We start from the raw sequence: 19480 nt of genomic DNA, 5'->3' as shown, positions 1-19480 counted from the left end.
ATTTAACCAAAAATCCATTGGCTGCCAGCCAATTTGACCATTTTTTGCTTTAAATTACATTTTTTTCAGGGAAATACATTTTTTTTCCATCTAATTTTTGATAAAAGTGGATAACTATTATGTTACAATAAAATGGAATATTAAAAAAAAAAATAATAATTCTTACAATTATTTTTTCAGGGGGACAATACATCTTTAACTTTACACAATACTGTATGTATAAAATAAATTCAAAGTTATTACAAGACTTACAGGTGTCAGTTTATTTGCTGTATCAAATTTATTTGATAACATAATTTAATAATAATCATTTTTGTTTATAAAGTACAAAAATTAAAATTAATTTTGTTTTTAATGATTTTGTTATTTGTTACACTTACAAAGTTTGGCAGTTGACTTATCTAATCAAATAAAGGATATCAATCATTTTAAATAAAGCTTCTTTGCAATAAAGGGGGGGGGGGGAGATGAGATATGGCGTGATGAGATATGGCGTATAAATATTATTTGATTTGATCAAAGACCAATTGGTTTATTGAATGTTAATCAATCAATAAATAATAACTACAACAGTGAGCAATTCGAAGCTATCCTTTGCGACACCCCTTTTAAGGGGACATTTTTTTGTGAAAAGAATTTGAGGCAATATATAACACTACACCCCTATTTATATCAATGAACACGCCTATTTTAGTTCCTGACGAGTCCTCCATATAGGGGTTCTACTGTGTTCAATTTATTAAGCCAACTTTGAAGCTACAATCAACACTGATTCTTTAAAGGCCAACTCAGACAGCATCGATCGTGAATCGTTTGTTAAAAAAAAACTTGAATCGATTTTAAAAGGCCAAGAATCTAATAAAGCTGAGCTTTACGAAGCAATATCGTTTAATTCTGCTAGAATAGATGCCCTTGAAGATGAAAACAAGGAATTAAAAACGACTGTCACAGAGCTGACAACAACAGTTGCTAATTTACAAGGTAGTACAACTGACCTGTTGGCAAAAATTAACAAGACGGAACGCTTTTCTCGTCGTAATAACGTAAGAATTGTTGGTGTGGAAGAGAACACAAAAGAAAACTGTAAGTTAATCTTTGAGAACATTCTTTCCGATTTTTTCACACTCGATCCCAGGCCAACAATCGAACGGGCCCACCGAGATGGTAAAAGTATGAACGGCAAGCCAAGGCATATCATTGCCCGTTTTCTCTCATACGCTTCTAAGATTGAAGTTATGAAACAACGAAGTTCTGCGCTAGATAGCCAGAAATTTTATATCATAGATGATCTTACTGCTGCCGATCTACTGGAAAAAAAGAAATGGAGATCACAAGTAAAAGAGATGTACAATAAAGGTACCAAGCTTCGTTTTACGGCTGGAAAATGGCGAACTTCAACTGGCATTCCGGTAAACTTTTCGAAATTCCATTGAAATAGTTCCGGTAAACCTTTCGAAATTCCATTGCCATACTAGTGATCGGAATGTTCAAATTACGGTATCAGAGGCCTTCCTTTAAAACTAATTAAAAGCTACCTTTCCAATCGTGTTCAGTTTACTTCCTTAAATAATTTTAACTCTTCCTATTCCCGTTTAACCTGTGGTGTTCCCCAAGGATCGATTCTTGGACCACTCTTATTCCTGATTTTTGTTAACGATATACCAAACAGCTCTAAATTACTAAATTTTATCTTATTTGCTGACGACACAAATATTTTTTTCTCTCATCCTAAATTAAATACCTTGTTTAAAATTGTCAATGATGAGTTACTTAAAGTTTCAAATTGGCTCAAACACAATAAATTAACTCTTAATACATTCAAAACGAACTATATAATATTTTCTAAACGTAAAATTTCAAATTCTTTAAATGAACAAATATACATTGATAATAAAATGATCAAACGAGTTAATGAAACCCAATTTTTAGGAGTAACCATAGATGCCTCTCTGACTTGGAAACTACATATAAATAAAATCAGTAATCTAGTTTCTAGAAATGTTGGAATATTGAACAAATTAAAACATATCTTCCCTCAAAAAACCTTATTAACCCTTTATAATACTTTAGTTTTGCCTTACCTTTCTTATGCCAATTTATGTTGGGCAATTACTCTAGATAAATTTAATACGTTATGCCCCTGGACAAGTCTAGAGAAAACTCAAATTGACCGCCTTTTTAAACTACAAAAACGTGCACTTCGGATTTGCGCGGGAGAATCATTTAGAGCCCATACAAAATTACTTTTTAAAAGATTTAACGTTTTAAACATTTATGATTTAAATAAATTACAAGTTGCCTCATTTATGTACCGTTTATCTAACAATTTACTGCCTTCACATTTTAATGCTTTATTTACAAGAATTGACGAACGCCATTCCTATAAAACCCGATCCTCTGTTAACAATTATATCCTTGATAATTTAAATGTTAAGGCTCGACGATTTTCTATGTATTATTTTGGTCCCAAACTTTGGACTTCACTCTCAAATGAACTTAAACAGAAATCTTCCTTTTCTAGTTTTAAATCTAATTTCAAACACAAAATGGTGTCAGAATATGCTACATAAATTTTCGCCGATCTTTTATCCTTATTTATTTGGTGGTGATACATGGCATTAAATCCTTCACCCTGGTATTCAATAATCTCCGCTACATTGTATCGTTATACTTGTTATTATACCATATTTAATTATATTTCATATTGTACTCTAATTGTTATCATTATCCCTTTTATCATATATTATATAATTGCCTGGTTTATCTTAACTTCTATAATTTAAATTTTTTTTTTATTTCTTTATTTTATGTACTTTCACTATTATATATTTATATTTTAGTCTACTCTGTAGCAATGTTAGTATACTTAGGCATACGGGAGTCACGACTTAAAGTTCAGTGAACTTACTGTGACTTCCATCCACCCACATTTAATATATGTTATGTTATGTAAATGTAAATGATATATATATATATATATATATAAGTGAGTGGAAAAAATAAATAAACGAAACGAAACGAAATCGTACGACGAGGCCCGACGAAACATCTTGACTCGTTGAATCCAGACGAGACGGGTAGTCTTATGATAGCGTTGGACAGTAGTTTCTAAACCTGAAACATATTTAATTTTCTTCTGACGTGACTATTCATAGGGCCTCGTTGTGTGACGCTGTCTGGGTTGGCCTTAACAGTTTGCATTTCTGCCATTGTCTTGTGCTAAGATGAACCACAAACAACAGCAGATAACCTGACAGCCAGATCTTGCGGTAATGCTGCCAGTAATCTATTGAATTCATCTGGACTTTGATTGTGAATACTCTGTATAATTTGAATAATAAGTCCCTGCGTCTCTGAAAAAACATAAATTAACCATAAATTAAATATCAGAAAAATGAAATTAATTAAATTACCAGGTCATTGGATTCTGTGTACTGTATCTACATATTATTATCTGTCCTATATCATAGGAAAATTCTGCAATACAGTGTCACATATGTATCACATGTGGCACCTATAGTATTTTAAGGTTTTGGTAGGATTATGGTCTATGATACAGGTGTCACATATGACACATGTCACCTATGGCAACAAATTAAAGATACAGTACCAAGCATCGGCTACCTCTACTCTTCAGCTAGTTTATGATTGGTAAGATTTTTTTGCCCTACTCTGAGATAATTTGTATTTTATACAAGTAAATTAAGAACACTTGACTCTCCGACGAAAAACTACTCCACGGTAATCTATATATAAATTTACGTAAGGGCAAAATTCGGTAAATCGCGCCTTACTTCTAGAATGTTTACTCGATGGTATATAACGTTGGTTCGTACTTTCGATACTGATTTTAACCACCTGATGTAACCCTGTTTACTAATTAAATGGAGTTCGATAATTAGTTATTGACGATTAAAACGAATTTAGGTTCAACGATTTGCCCCAAATAGGGGTGTTTTCCGATCGTGGTATACACTGTCCAATGCATGTATATCTTGAAAAATACCCGCATACAATAATACGAGGATGCTTCGCATTTTCCTATCTCCTCCTACGATAATTGTTTTTAAGGGATGAAAACCGGTTGAACAGCTCGAGTACAGCATCATAATGTTGAAGACAGACCTATTTTCTTAAAAACATACTATTTTGATAGATTTAATATACATTTATACAAATGTATTGATTTCCGATGAATGGAACATTCCAATAATAACTCTTTGCTTTAACACAAGTACCACCAGCTGTAGGTAAATTTAATGGCCCTTGGGGAATTAACCTAAAACCTATATATAGATATAGTATTGCAATAAATACGTATTAACATTTGTGGTCGCCATTGAATTTACTGTGAGTGTGGGTACTGTTAGATGTATAACACAATCATGTACAAATAAACATATTACTGTGAGTGTAGGCCCTACTGTTATATAGAACGTACAATATACAAATAAACTGTAGTACTGACAGTTGCTTCTCAACGTTTGTATTAATTAATAATTACAAAGAATATAAACGTTGCAGTGGTACGTGTATCGTTACATGTACTACCGTATTCTATTTCAATCGACTATGACAGTGACAGTTTTAACAATAAAGTATTAAGTCGCAAATGTGTTACTGTATCAAGTGGTATATTATTTATAGGCCTGTGAGTAGGCCCTACTGTTATACAAAACGTACAATATACAAATAAACTGTACTACTGACAGTTGCTTCTCAATGTTTGTATTAATTAATAATTACAAAGAATATAAACGTTGTAGTGGTACGTGTATCGTTACATGTACATGCTATTTCAATGGACTATAACAGTGACAGTTTTAACAAAGTATTAAATCGCAAATGTGTTACTGTATCAAGTGGTATATTATTTATAGGCCTATCAAACATGAAAAACATATTTCGTTACTGAGTAGATAAAGAATATATTAAAACATTGTTCTTCTTTGTACCCATATCCTCTTTCCCCATCCCTCAACCCTAATGTTACACACAAAACACAAATTGGGTTTGTTTAAATGAGTCCAAATAACAAATTTGGACTCATTTTGTGACAAGTTTTTCTTTCGGAAGTAATTCCCAGTGTGCTAATTTCAGTTTAATACATAAATCATCGTGTCTATTTATTCGTTTCTGTAAACAATAATAACTATTATCATCCTGCAGTACGTACATAAAAAAAAAAGCATTTTTTTACGCTGAAATTACTGTGTATTCGAGAACCATCTGTGGGCACGACCTAGATGGTACGCGAGCGAAGCGAGCATACCATCTAGTTAAACAAAATTACAGTTTATTATTGATATCAAACATTTGGTCTAGCCTTGTTTCAAATAATAAACCCATGCTATACCTTCTTTAATTTGTGTAGTACCAAGGACTTGAGCAAAGACTGCTAGCAGCTGTGGAATTAAAGAAGGGATTGCTTCATGGCCAGAACCATATAAATGATGAATACACTTGAACACGGTGTTATTCTCCTCTTGATCCTCCTTCAATGGTAGGAGCTGCACAAGACGTGGCAACACCTACAAAAGTTTATTAACATATAGTATTGACTGGTGATCATAAGGAACAGAAGACAGATCAGACTAAAAACTTCTGATATACAAGAGTTAGTTACAAACAGTGTTGAAAGAAAGAACAGAAGAAAAGCGTCTAAAAGAAAGATAACATATATAGAGAGTGGAAGAAATTATGGGCAGATAAATAGCCAAAGATCGAGAAGAGCGACAGGAAGATGTCACGAGATACAGTAGAACCACAACCAACCCGTTCAATGATTACCTGGGCAACTGGTACTGCTTCAGTGTTTGTCAAGACCAACCTTGCAACAGCTCCACAAATGTTATCAATTACACACTGGTCATCTTCTTTTCCAATTAGATCTGATATAACACTTAGTATGACTGGATAATGTCTATGTAAAAGTTATAGGAAATTTATACATAATATACAGTATATCAATAATTTGTATATAAAGAATGAAGATTTAACAAATAATGATATAAGAATCATCTTACGTAGAAGTGAAGATAGTGGTTGAAGATTGTACTGCATGGAGAGCCATGCTGGAAAACCTTTAATAATGATGATGTATTTAAAAAAACCAGTAACAACTACATGCATAAGTCCAAAGCCAAGGAATTATTTACAGGGGTCTAAAAGAACAAATATTTCAATGACAGGCAGAGTATTGTCCAAACTATAAAAGTGTTGTGAACATCTTTTAAAAGATACGTAAAAAGTGTTTCCTTTCCATGTTCTGCTAAGACCCCGATACCGAAGACTGCGTTGCTGCGTACTTCTGGGTCCTCTTCCTGCATACCCTGGACGAATACTTGGACAAGGTGACCGGCAAATGGCTGAATACTATCTTCCATAGCGATGACTATTTCAGAGAGTGTCCCGATTGAAAATGACTTCTCTGCCACCGTGCATGTCTTTTTCTAATAATGAAGAGATTAATATGTCTACATTATCAAATTAGTTCGATAAAAAGTGTGATGTGCCCAAATATGGTAGTGATATGCTCAAATATAGTAGTGATATGACATCATCATGTTCATGATGGCACATCACATTTTTTGTCACCTTAGTTTAAGAGTGTAGACAGAGCTTTGGAAAAAATATAATTTCTTTTGTATACTACTAATGGTCTGGAAAATTCCCATTGTGTCGGGTATTATGCAATAGATTATTCATGCTTTATTTCTAAATAATTGTGTCTGCACCAGATGGGTTGAGTTGAGTGGTCAAGTGGTTAAGACCAGGGCAATAAAAGGCTCCTCTTGACCTTATTTTAGTCCTGCACTACTCTTTACTATTGCCGGTTCAGTGTTGTTTACAAATAATACCCAGTGCATTTAAAAAACCTTTTGGGCACAATGTCCTTGATAACCGTGCATTACAGTATGATACGTACGGTTTTCATGACAAGTAGTGGTAATGCCCCTGCTAGGTATGGTCCAAAGGCCTGGCCACCCATAGCTTTAGCCAGTGATGGTATGATTTCTCCAGCATACTCTATCAACATTTCATCATGTTCTGCCTGCTGAGGGTCCTCATCATAGTCATCCTCATCATCCTCATCTTGGCAAGCAGTCTGAAACACACATAAATAAATTCAATCGCTTACCATATAATGGCCTATGATACAAGCATCACATGTGAAAGACATGTAATTCTGTATCACAGAATTTGCCCGTTATATGATACATAGACATTCTAAACTATATAATAATCTAAATGGTGCCATGGTGGAGTTGTGGCTTGGTGGTTATGATGCTTGGCTACAAATCCAAGGGTCCTGGGATCAAGTCCTGTCATTTCAGGATTTTTCTAATGACAATTTACAACTCCACTCACAAAGACTTGTAAAAAGACTTTATTTATGTAGAGCATCTTGTGTATATGTTTGTCTTGTGAACAGGATTTCCACTTTTAAGGATAATGAATTAATCGCTTATGGTTATGCTTGGCAATTTGCCTAAATATATAACAAAACAAAAAACTAACTACTGATAACTTTGTAAACTATCTATTGAATAAAAAACGTCCTGTTGCCTGCAACTAGGAGATTCATTCATGGCGAGTTTCGAATGGAGTCTGGACTATGATATTCTTTATTTAGGCTATTCACATCCTTTTACATTTATATTATATTTTTGTGTTTCATTTGTTTTTTATATGTTCTTTTTATAATAGGGAGTTTTCGCAACCTTACGAATATGATAACGAAAACGGATACGTCACACATTTGTGAAACTTTTGAGCTGATCCCCATTTCATATTCGTAAAGCGTATTCGTGTTGACGAATATTACCAGTCATATTCGTAACTACAAAACGAGTATAGTTTTTGATCTATTTTGCACATTTTGCATTTGAATCCGGAATGATTCATGATTATAATATAATTATACTTTATTAAAAGTAATTTACTAAAGTAATTTACTAAAATTCCAGGTCAATTTTGATAAATAGCAGTTTTTAAAGTCCTCACTTGCTTTGATGTTACGCTAGGCCTAGGCAGCCAAGCAACACGTACCTGCGCTTCGCTCAAATTTACCGCAGTCATATTTTGGACGGCGCGAAACAGATTTTTACTGGCTTACGAAAAACGAATACGTGTGCGTGACGTATCCGTTTTTGTTATCGTATTTGTAAGGTTGCGAAAACTCCCTGACAATATTGTGAAGTACTAAAATATTCATGTCAAAGTTCATGTCACATGTTCACTATTAGAACATCAGGGTCAAAGTTCATCGCACATTTGTTTACCTTTAATTGAAGCACATTTCTTATTGCACTTGTAATACTTGAAACATGGCTTTGCTCCGACACCATTGAACTACTGCCCTCTTTCAGCATCTCATTTATTGTTTCTAGCGCTGCCATGACAACTGTTCGTTCCGAGTCTGTGTTGATAATGTTGATAAAACAAGGTATAACCTTCTCCAATGCTTTTGCAAATACTGCAATTTGGAAAAATGCATAATTAATAAATATGAATATTCATGATGTACAGCATGTGACCACGTTTACAATAAATATATTAATGTAGCCTTTACCTTCACCTCCATTGTCAACTGCGTTTTGCGCTCTTGAGAGTACACGACAGATTGTACCCATACAACAGAGGGCGGCCTTACGAATGTTACTGGCTGGATATTCAATTAGCTCCATTATTTCGGAAAAGCATTCATCGATATGTGGTAAAAATGCCAAACTAAAAGAAAGAAAATTGATTAAACATTATCAATTCCGATCAAAAATATTTTGATTATACAGTAGTATAAAGACTTTATTACACAGCCATGCAGAGTTTATTATACTTATATAACAAACAAGGGTGGGTAAATATCTGATGATTGTAACAAATAGTTGATTTATCACTATTCTCTTACCTACTGTTAAAAGCTATTTCTCCTAATGCATTGCATGTGTCTTCCTTTTCTTCAAGATAAGCATTCTCAACACTGTATCTGCAGAGTACAGAAACGTGTAATATTTTTACAACAGACCGATATAAAACAGGGAGTTATAATATAAAAAGATATAAAAAGAGTATAAAAATAATACAATAAAAGGAACAAATCTGTGGTAGTACCCTTCAATATCTTCCTCTTCATCCTCCTCTTCTATACTAATGTCTTCTTCCTCGTCTAATTCCCCATCATCCTCACCAAATACTTGCAGCATTTCATTCTCATCTTCTTTGAAATGAGCCTAAAAGAAGCAGTAAACATGATCAAATATAAGTATCGTACTTCCCACCTGATTTTCACCTACGGGAGCCTTGTTTATCAAATATACATACACACACAAAAATATTTTCTTAACCACCCTACATCAGAGAAAACCTTTCCATAAAAAAATAATGCTAGACTGAGGCATCCAGCCACTTACCACAACTCCTTCTGTTGACTGTAAGGAGTCTATCATAAGCTTTACAATTGTATTTAAGTGAGGTGCCATGCCTTCTTTGATTACAGTAGATATCGAAGCAAACAGACCATACCTATCAAATTTTAAAAAAAAAGATTTTTGTCACAAACTGGTCACTTTTTAATTAGAATTTTGAAGTGTGTAAAATTGTCCAAAATTTGTCTTGAATTGGAATATAGTTATCTACTTACGTGCATCTCCTTAAATCAGGGTCGTTGACCTCATTAATTAACTGTAAACCTAATTGAATACTCTCATTTACTAATGGTATGAAATTCTCCGCTCCTATTGTTCTTGCTAAAACGCCAAGTGTATCTGAAGAGAGACGAGAACACCAGAAAAATAAGAAAAAGAGGAATACCAAGACATAAAAAAAAGATCAGAAAAAAGGGAACCACTAGGCCAGAATACAGTCTGGATTTAACTATTATTTGGATGATGATGGGCCAAGGCAGGTAATTATGCATGCGGAGCTAACCAATACATCATTCAAAGTTAGCCTTAGAAATAGTACAACTGATCAAATTCACTAATCCCTTGACAACTTTTAGAAAATACAATTCACATATTTATTAACATACCTACAGCCTGAATTTTTAAAACTAATGCTGAGCCCATATCTGATTCCAGTAGATAACCTCTGAGTGGCTCCATAATTTGAAGAAAATATGGACACATGTTCTGCTTCGCTGCATTTGCTGTGGCACCTGAAATGCAAATTAACAGATGGTTATAGCATTGGAAACCTTAATAAATATATGATGTCATTAATAATATGTATTTGGAAAATTTTAAGCACAAACTTGCCAGGAGTAAGCATAGGCCTGAACAGATTCAACTTCTCATAATCTAATATTGTATGCGCATTAAGCACAAAGTAAACGTTCTCACACCAGTAGATGTCTAAAAGTTGTTAAATGGTATGGTATCATTCTTGTGCAAGCCACACTAAACGCTTCAGACTCACCAATAGCACTAATTGCTAACTCTCTTGTGTGTACTGCAGTTGATGTCTGCAAATTGTGAAGTAGTTTTTCCATTAAAGCTGGTAGATATGGTAGAAGTTCATCTCCTGCAAAACAGGCAGCAACAATTATTTTTATATTTATCAGCACATTTTATGGTTGGTTTTTGATAAATAACACCAAGTAATTGGAATTTTGGAAATCAAAACAATGATGTTAAGTATCTCGATGCATTTCTCAGCTTACAGTTGTGATAAAATATAGAGAACATTAGTGACCCTTCTAGGGTCATGTAGCAATAATGGCGATGATACCAACCTAAATTTTCACAGAACATCTCCAGTGCATAGTATGTCCGTGTGATGCCAGCAGGATCTTTATCTGCCGTCTCTGATGCAAGCCCCAGATACCTGAACAACAGCGGCAGGATGTGGCTATGATACTTGCTTATGTCAGGCTGAAGATGCTCTGAGAATTGGCCTAGAGCAAAGAGTGCCGCATTGTGCACAACCTGGCTGCCATCCTCCATGCCTTTTGATATATATTGTAGCATTACTTCTAGATGTCTGTAAAGCAGAAAAACACATTTGCATAAGCTTCGTCATTATGAAAGAAACTATGTACTGTTTGCCTATTACAAATTTCTAAAATGACATTGCACTGTATGTGGTGGACAATGTCTAATAAATACCAGTTTTATTTAAGTTATAACAACTATGTGACTATATATTTACAGAAGACACAGATTTAGTAATGTCAAGATAACAACATTTTGTGATACTTCAGTGATCTTTCTTTAGTTAAAAACATTTATATTTCCTGTTATTGTTTATGTACAGTTCATTTTAGAACAATTTGTTTTCAATTTTATATACTTTATATAACATACTTATTTCTTATATAATCTGCACATCCTTCTGCTAAAACAGCTATACAAATCAGACCGGCCTTTCTGTGGTACGGATCCGGATTTTCCAGGGCGGGTCGGACTATTTGCATTAGAGGATGAACAATCTTTTCAGGTGGTAAATGCAAGGCAAGTATATCTATTACCTGTACAGAAGATTTTAAAATATGATTTTATATTCAACCATCTCCATGTCAATAGCGTTAATATCAATCAATACTATCAGTTATCATAATTAATACCATCAATATCAATCAATCATCATTAATACCATCAACATTGATCAATGCTATAAATTATCAACATCAATCAATACTATTATATTAACTAGAAAGCCACTCCGAGAGTGCATACCTCCGCCTACTGTAAAATTCTCCCACATAAGATTTCTCCGGTAAAAAAAAAAATATACCGTACTGACGCGGGTATAAGCCCATACTCGGGTATAAGCCCACCCCCGACTTTTTACTAATTTTCATGAAAAATGAGGCACTCGGGTATAAGCCCACCCATTAATTCGAAGATCTACAGTGTGTGTTGTAATACATTATTTTGTATTTGGCGACGTCCATACACCAAAAATACACCTACCTTTGATCATAACCAAGCTAGGCAGGCTAATATACGCTAGGCCATATGAGGCCTAGCGGTCCTGTTTTGTTTACATTCCATCGCGGTCGAAGATCGCTTCACACACGACGCTATAAGTCGCCAAAACGGAAAACCACTATTTGGTATCGGCTGCCATAAACAAGCTTATTAAATTTCTTTGGTACATTTCTATTTAACGAACATTGTATACTTGCTTTTCTGCTTGATAAATTCTTGTTCAATTGATGTTTAAAATAAGATATTCTACGATAAATTACACGAACTAGCCTATAGGCTATAAGTATAAGCTTAATTTTCCGACACTCTACACCTCGTGTATTTAGAGGCAACGTCGTACACGTGAGGGCGCTCGCTCGCATGGTGGAATAATACACAGTGTACATGTGCTGTTTTTGACGATCTGCATTTTTGGATCCTCGGGTATAAGCCCACCCCCCAAACTTGGCGTGATTTCATGTTCAAGGGGGGTGGGCTTATACCCGCGTCAGTACGGTATATTTTTAGTCTTAATGCTGTTTGTGATTTAGGCTAATTTCATTACAAGCATGTGTATGCGAGTTTGGTGTCATGGTTATGTAACAAGCCTTTCAATTCACAATAGCTTCAGTTGACTAACAATAGAACAGCAACGCGAAAATCGAACGAGTGAATTTGAAAAGAAATAGGTTTTTTAAACTACTCGCATAAAAAAACGTGCACATTAAATCAAATTATGTTTTAAAATTACAAATCACAAATTATAACTCTTGCCTCTTGTTCAAAAATGAAGTTTTTTGGACAAGTAGTTCTCGAGAAAATGCAATTTCAGTTTACTTGGTACTTTAAGACTGCTCGTCGGCTTTTGAAAAATTCTGTCCTATCTTTTAACCCTAGCAGGTCTGAAAAAGTATACTAAACTGTGGTCCCAAATGGTCCCAAAATTTAATGGAATGGTCCTTGACCACATATCTATCTGTCTATTCATTTTGGTAAAGATCTTGTGATTACTTTTTGAGTAATCCTGCTAACAAACAAACAAACAAACAAACACACGCTACCGATTACATATACCTCCTTGGCGGAGGTAAATTACATCAATATCAATCCATACAATCAATTACCATCATTAATCCCATAAATATCAATCAATACTATCAATTACAATCATTATTAACATCAATACAATCAATCAATCAACAATCATCATTAATACTATCAATATCAATCAATACTATCAATTACAATCATTATTAACATCAATACAATCAATCAACAATCATCATTAATACTATCAATATCAATCAATACTATCAATTACAATCATTATTAACATCAATACAATCAATCAACAATCATCATTAATACTATCAATATCAATCAATACTATCAATTACAATCATTATTAACATCAATACAATCAATCAACCAACAATCATCATTAATACTATCAATATCAATCAATACTATCAATTACAATCATTATTAACATCAATACAATCAATCAACAATCATCATTAATACTATCAATATCAATCAATACTATCAATTACCATCATTACTATTGTCAATGTCAATCAATCAATACTATAAATTATCATCATTGATACCATAAACATCAATCAATCATTAATATTATCAACATTGATCAATGCTATAAATTATCAACATCAATCAATACTATTATTAATTCCATCAATATCAATCCATACAATCAATTACCATCATTAATACCATAAATATCAATCAATACTATAAATTACAATCATTATTAACATCAATACAATTAATCAACAATCATAATTAATACTATCAATATCAATCAATACTATCAATTATCACCATTACTATTGTCAATGTCAATCAATACTATAAATTATCATCAATAATACTATTAACATCATCATTCTGGTCATCAGTTCTACTTGCCTGTGCACCATAAGATGCAGGATGGCTGGATTCAGCATCCTCACCAATTTCTTCTTCCTCATCCTCTTCTGGTGTGGCAGACATGATTGGAAATATTGATTTTAAAATTGGACTAACAAGCTTCTGTTTTAAGATTGTCTGAAAAAACAAAACGGAAATTCTTCAATAAACCAAGCACATCTACAATTATTAAACTTTAATCAATCAATATACTGTATGTTTTAGTAATCAATCAGACAATGTTTAGTAATCAATCAATCTATCTATGTTTTAGTAATCAATCAATCCATTTTTTAGTAATAATGCCTTAGTATTGTTTGTATTTTATGAAATTATCAACTAACATTAAGCATTGTGGCTTAATTTATCCACAATCACAATGTAACATAGCAATGTTGCTTAAATATCTGTACAATCACAATAATTAAAATACCTTCTTCTTCATGCGTCCAAGACTAGTAATGAAAGACAGAGCTTTTACTCTAGCGTTTCCACCAAAGTTTGGATTAGATGCAACCTGAAATGATACAATAATAATAATATTAGAAACCTTGTTTACACTAAGTGGGTCGGTCCAGGATTAGAAAACAGTAAAACCTTTTTTTGGGACATTTGTATTCAGGGGAAAGCCGTATTCAACCTGTATTCAGGGTTAGGGTTATAAGCCATATTAAGGGGACACTTTCATGTGAAACAAATGTGGGGCTAAATATTTTTACAACTAAGGCCAACCCCTATTCAGTGGACACTTTGTCGGGGCCCAAAAATGACCCCAGGGGACTGTATACTGTATTTGTGTACAGTACAATAAAACACATTTAACTGCTTTTTGCACACCATATGTTCCGGTGCAAGTTTATTTACCTCTAACGAGAAGTAAACAATTTCTTTGATGTGTGGTACAATGACGGAGACTTCACACTCGACTAATTCATCAAAAAGCTCCATAGCTTCACAACCCTGGTCCTCATCCACTACCAAAAGGCTTTTTGTAACAAGAATAACTTTTGGTATTAAAGCTCGGAACAAAGGCTAAGACGGAGACAAAATATATGTATAAACAATACAAAAGAAAAAAAATGCAGCGATTACGACTTATTGCTATATCCTATATATATATATATATCTTCAACTTTTCTGGCTGTTTACTTTATTGTTTTGATTTAGCTTTTCGCTTTTTTTTTGTATCTCCATTGAGATCCAGCCACTGATACCCACAGCATTGTCATTTTGTCAGTGCTTATTTTTTTGTATCTCCATTGAGATCCAGCCACTGATACCCACAGCATTGTCATTTTTTGTCAGTAATTTGCCTTTGGATTTATATATATCTTCAAATGTACATAACACTATTTGTTTTTATTATGTTCTATTGGTTAAAAAATGTTACCAAATAAATTAAATACATAAATGTGACTAGTAAAAAGAATGTCACTTACTACTTCATCTGATCCTATAAATGTGACTAGTAAAAAGAATGTCACTTACCACTTCATCTGATCCTATAAATGTGACTAACACTGTCATAGCCCTGAAAGGTAATTATAAATGTAAATGATTATATTTAGATATGTTCAAGTCTCCTACACCATGGAAGACACCCACCTATTTAAGGCCTTTATCTGTCCAGCTCACCAACCAAAATGTGGCCATTGGAATACCTTTTATGGTCAAACATACAACTGAATTTACAACTATAAATTTTGATATTTTAAGGAACATCGATCAAACAACATTAGGCATAATACAATACCTTTGGTCAGACAGAAGCACCGTTTTATGTTGTGTTTTAATTCTATAATTAGAATTGTCCCTCATAACTTACTTGATTGTGTAGTAGGGAACTATCTTGCTCTCTGTATCCTCCAGAAGCACTGAGAATATATTAAAAAGAACTTTGAAATGTGGCTTCATACACTCTGCAGCAGAAACTGATACTGAACTTAACACTATAGTTCCAATCTAGGAAAAAAAAACATGATGATCTTTTTAATCAGGTTTGTTGCATAGCACAGTTTAATATAATTCTATTGTCTACATAACCCTGTTGTTTGAATTGAAGAATGGTAAGCTCTGTCTACACTATCAAACTAGATTGGCAAAAAAAGTGTGATGTGCCCAAATATGGTAGTGACATGCTCAAATATGGTAGTGATATGTCATCATCATGTCCATTAGGGGCACATAACATTTATTTGTCACATAAAGTTTGATAGTGTAGACAGAGCTTTACTGTATATTTGCCAAGAAGGAAAGTCCCAGTGAACACCCAAAAACCTCATGTTTTAGCAATGAACTTTCTTACCTCTCGAACTTTGACATTACCACTTTTAAGACATACATTAAGATGTTGGTAAAATTGTTCCCATCTGTTGTAAGGTAGCTCTCTCTTTGCAATGGCTGCACAAACCTGTGCCAATGCCACACGTACAATATGCCTAAACAAATAACATCACCCCGAGTGAGCAACAATTGTACTTTATAATATAACAGGCTTCTTATTTCTCTGTGATAACCAGTAAAACATTTGTGAATTGTGTAATAATATAACACAGGCTACTTCTCCATAGTGATACTGTACAATACAACCAATAACAATGTTAGTTTCTGGCAACGTACCCATATATATAACCTATGATTTGATATCCTGATTTAGTGTTATTTCAATACTATGTACAGTAATAACAAGCACAAACAAAACTCAACCATTAGCATGGTACTGTACCTCTAAACGGGCATATGACCGCCTTTCTAACAAACGAATGTTAATGAAAAATACTTAAACCTGCCCCCAATGTTTACAAGAGTCCAACTACACATACACATTTATGCCAATCTGTCAAATCAAAAACATGAAGTGAACCCCAAAATCTAAAGGTTACTTACTCTGGTTCCTCTTCCATCATTCTAAAAATTGCTGTTTTTAATCTGTAAAATATACAAATAAAAGCGTTTCAGATATCTACCTTCCAAAATGTACGCACATGTGTGTTCAACAGAGTTTATACTTTTAGTATGGTATGATTAGAATCGGTACTTACGAAGCCTGAAACTCGGAGGGTAAATTTTTCCACTGTTTTGTAATCTTGCGTCGCATCAAAACTGCTGCAAATTGACGGATCTTTAAACAACAATGTTCATAAAATACATTCGTCAGTTAATAGTATTGGAGAGATAAATGATAGATAGAAAAATAACAAACAACAACAACAAATATGTGAAAGGATTTAAATTGCAACTAGGGCGGACCCATACAGAGTTGGAAACAAACGTTAAATATTTGACTAAGAAATGGGGTGCTTATGCAACTTGGCAAATTTATAATTTAGTTTAAAAGATCAAACCATATAAAATGACATTTCATTCTCCCAAGACTTCAGAATTTGATTGTTTTGCATTTTAATTATAAAAGATTTTAGATTACAATTTGAATTGTGGCATCACCTTACCTGAATTTCAGAGGAGGCAGAAATAACTGTAGCTAGAGCCATCACTAACGCCTTATGTTTAAACAAGAGTCTAAGGTCTTGAGTTGCCTACAGTAGTATAAAATAAAAGAGTGTATGATGATTATGTTGTATGAAATTTGAAATGAAAGATTTGCACAATTTGAATCCAAAACAAATACTTGATTTGAAGCGCAATGTATTCTTATTTACTTGATAAAACAAATTATTGCAGTATACGTTGTTGAGTTACAGTAAGTGTCACCTGGAGTGGATAATATACAGAATAGGGATTCCCAATTTATTTTGTGAAACTTATCCCGGCCTTTTGAGCATTGCGGAAGACTCTATTCATGACGAGTTATTTGATATTGATTTCTGTAATTTAATTTTCAAAATAGCCAAACTAATATTAAATATTATTTATTAATAAAACGTCCGCCTAGGCCTACCTACAGCTTGTCTAACCATCTACAGAATATCAACTATGCAAACTAGCATAGGCTAGGCCGGGTCTACGGATTTATTATGTAACAGAGAGATGGGTTTCTGGCCTAGCCGAGCAGGGCCAGTCCTTCTCAGTCTATCTAGGCACTACTAGTGTAGTAGGCTAGGCCTCTATCTAGGCTAGCTGTCATGTGTATTTATTTCTTTCTTACCTGCTGAATTATTGAATTATCAGGTGTTAATAGATTTTGCATGACAATCATCAAGCGTCCTGGCAGTTCTTCGTAGGTAATTTGCGACATGATGTTTTAAAACGAAGCTATTGTTATTTTAATAAGTACACAGGCCTCCACCTAGCCTAGGACTCGGGGAGAGAGAGGAGAGTGTGGTAAATTTACCACATGTTTTTGTCTGGAAAACCTCTTGGTCAAAACTAACGCGCATGCTTTGAATGATGACGTCATATGCCTACATTATTAACCCCTCCCCCTCCCCACCTCACCATTTCAACCATTTTTCTTGCAAAATTAAATTCCTATCATGAAATCCAGTTCAAATTCAGTTCAGTACCAATAGGCCCAAATGCACTGATAAATTATACTAATACTAACACAAGGGTCGATAGGCCTAATACACGACACCAAATGATCAGAAACTAGTCTTTCGATTGAATTTAAATTACATTAAAGATATAGGCCCTTTTTTGTCCCTCTGAAAAAAAATGTTTATGCCTATGTTTTTTATTGAATATGCCACTTTAATGTCTCAATTTTAATGTCGATTTGACCATGGAGGTATAAAAAAGATACCTCCATGATTTGGTCGACCAAAAATTTACTTTCTGAAATGGGTTTATTCAACGTATTTTTTATGTTTGGGGGACAAACAGTACATCGTTACCAAGTTTAATTATTTTATTGGTGTAATATAGCTGTATGTAAACACAATAATAAATAAAAGGTGTAGGCCTACTACTATATAGATTATTTTAATATAATTATATATTATTTCAACATCCACGAGAATAGATACAAAAACACCATCTATACAAATATTTAGCCTACAACAAAGATTTACACAAAACTATGTAGGCCTATACTGTAGGCCTAATTACGTGCGGCCTAGCATTCGTTTCATAAAGATATTCCACTTTATGCATGCACTGATACACTCCAATAATATTAAAAGGGACAACAATAGATAGATGTTCATTCGTATTAATATTTACGGTATTCTTGTTTTTTTTCTCTTTATATGGACTTGTTCCGAAACAAAATTTAATTGGATTTTACTGGAATGTAATCTATCTATATAGATCTAAAAATTAGCGTAAAATGGTAAATGATAAATAAAGTAAAGTAATTTTAATTAATCATTAAATATATGATAATAATAATATGATAATAACAAATATGTATTTATGTTTATCATTTATTTATTCAACTTTGTTTTACAATGGTATCTCCCGTGGTATCTCTAACAGATACTACAGCAGTAGGCCTACAGCTGACCTGAGGCCCTCTAATTAAAGAATAAATAAAATTAATTTATTATTTTCATCATCTATGATACAAGTATTGTAATACTTAATGTGCTAATTAAAAGGAATGACGCTATTTGTTAGCCTGGTAGAACACCTACTAAAGCTTGGTTCCCACTAGAACGTAACGCAAGGACGTAAACGCAACGCAAGCGTTTTAACCAATGACAAGCGAAGTTATAGACAGTTAAGCTTGGTTCCCACTA

At 33.5% G+C, this 19480-nt stretch overlaps 1 protein-coding gene across 1 annotated transcript; it reads right to left on the bottom strand.

Moving 5' to 3' along the window:
- Positions 1–3028: 3028 nt before the first annotated feature.
- On the bottom strand, positions 3029–18141 carry LOC140057432 (importin-4-like). The gene is made up of 25 exons (XM_072103088.1): positions 17947–18141; positions 17291–17377; positions 16883–16962; positions 16728–16769; positions 16147–16279; positions 15667–15803; positions 15330–15372; positions 14706–14873; positions 14275–14358; positions 13842–13979; positions 11307–11470; positions 10736–10983; positions 10420–10524; positions 10034–10159; positions 9644–9767; positions 9414–9525; positions 9115–9233; positions 8912–8989; positions 8576–8733; positions 8286–8479; positions 6929–7108; positions 6244–6452; positions 5791–5923; positions 5357–5531; positions 3029–3353 (listed from the first exon to the last, which is right to left on the bottom strand). Exons 1-25 carry the CDS (start codon positions 18034–18036, stop codon positions 3220–3222), a joined length of 3261 nt encoding a protein of 1086 aa, XP_071959189.1. The 5' UTR covers positions 18037–18141; the 3' UTR covers positions 3029–3219.
- Positions 18142–19480: the final 1339 nt, after the last annotated feature.

This window comes from Antedon mediterranea, chromosome 8 (assembly GCF_964355755.1).
Source record: "Antedon mediterranea chromosome 8, ecAntMedi1.1, whole genome shotgun sequence".
NCBI classification, from domain to species: domain Eukaryota; kingdom Metazoa; phylum Echinodermata; class Crinoidea; order Comatulida; family Antedonidae; genus Antedon; species Antedon mediterranea.
Note: the sequence above shows the minus strand (reverse complement) of the source record. Positions and strands in the feature narration are given on the sequence as shown.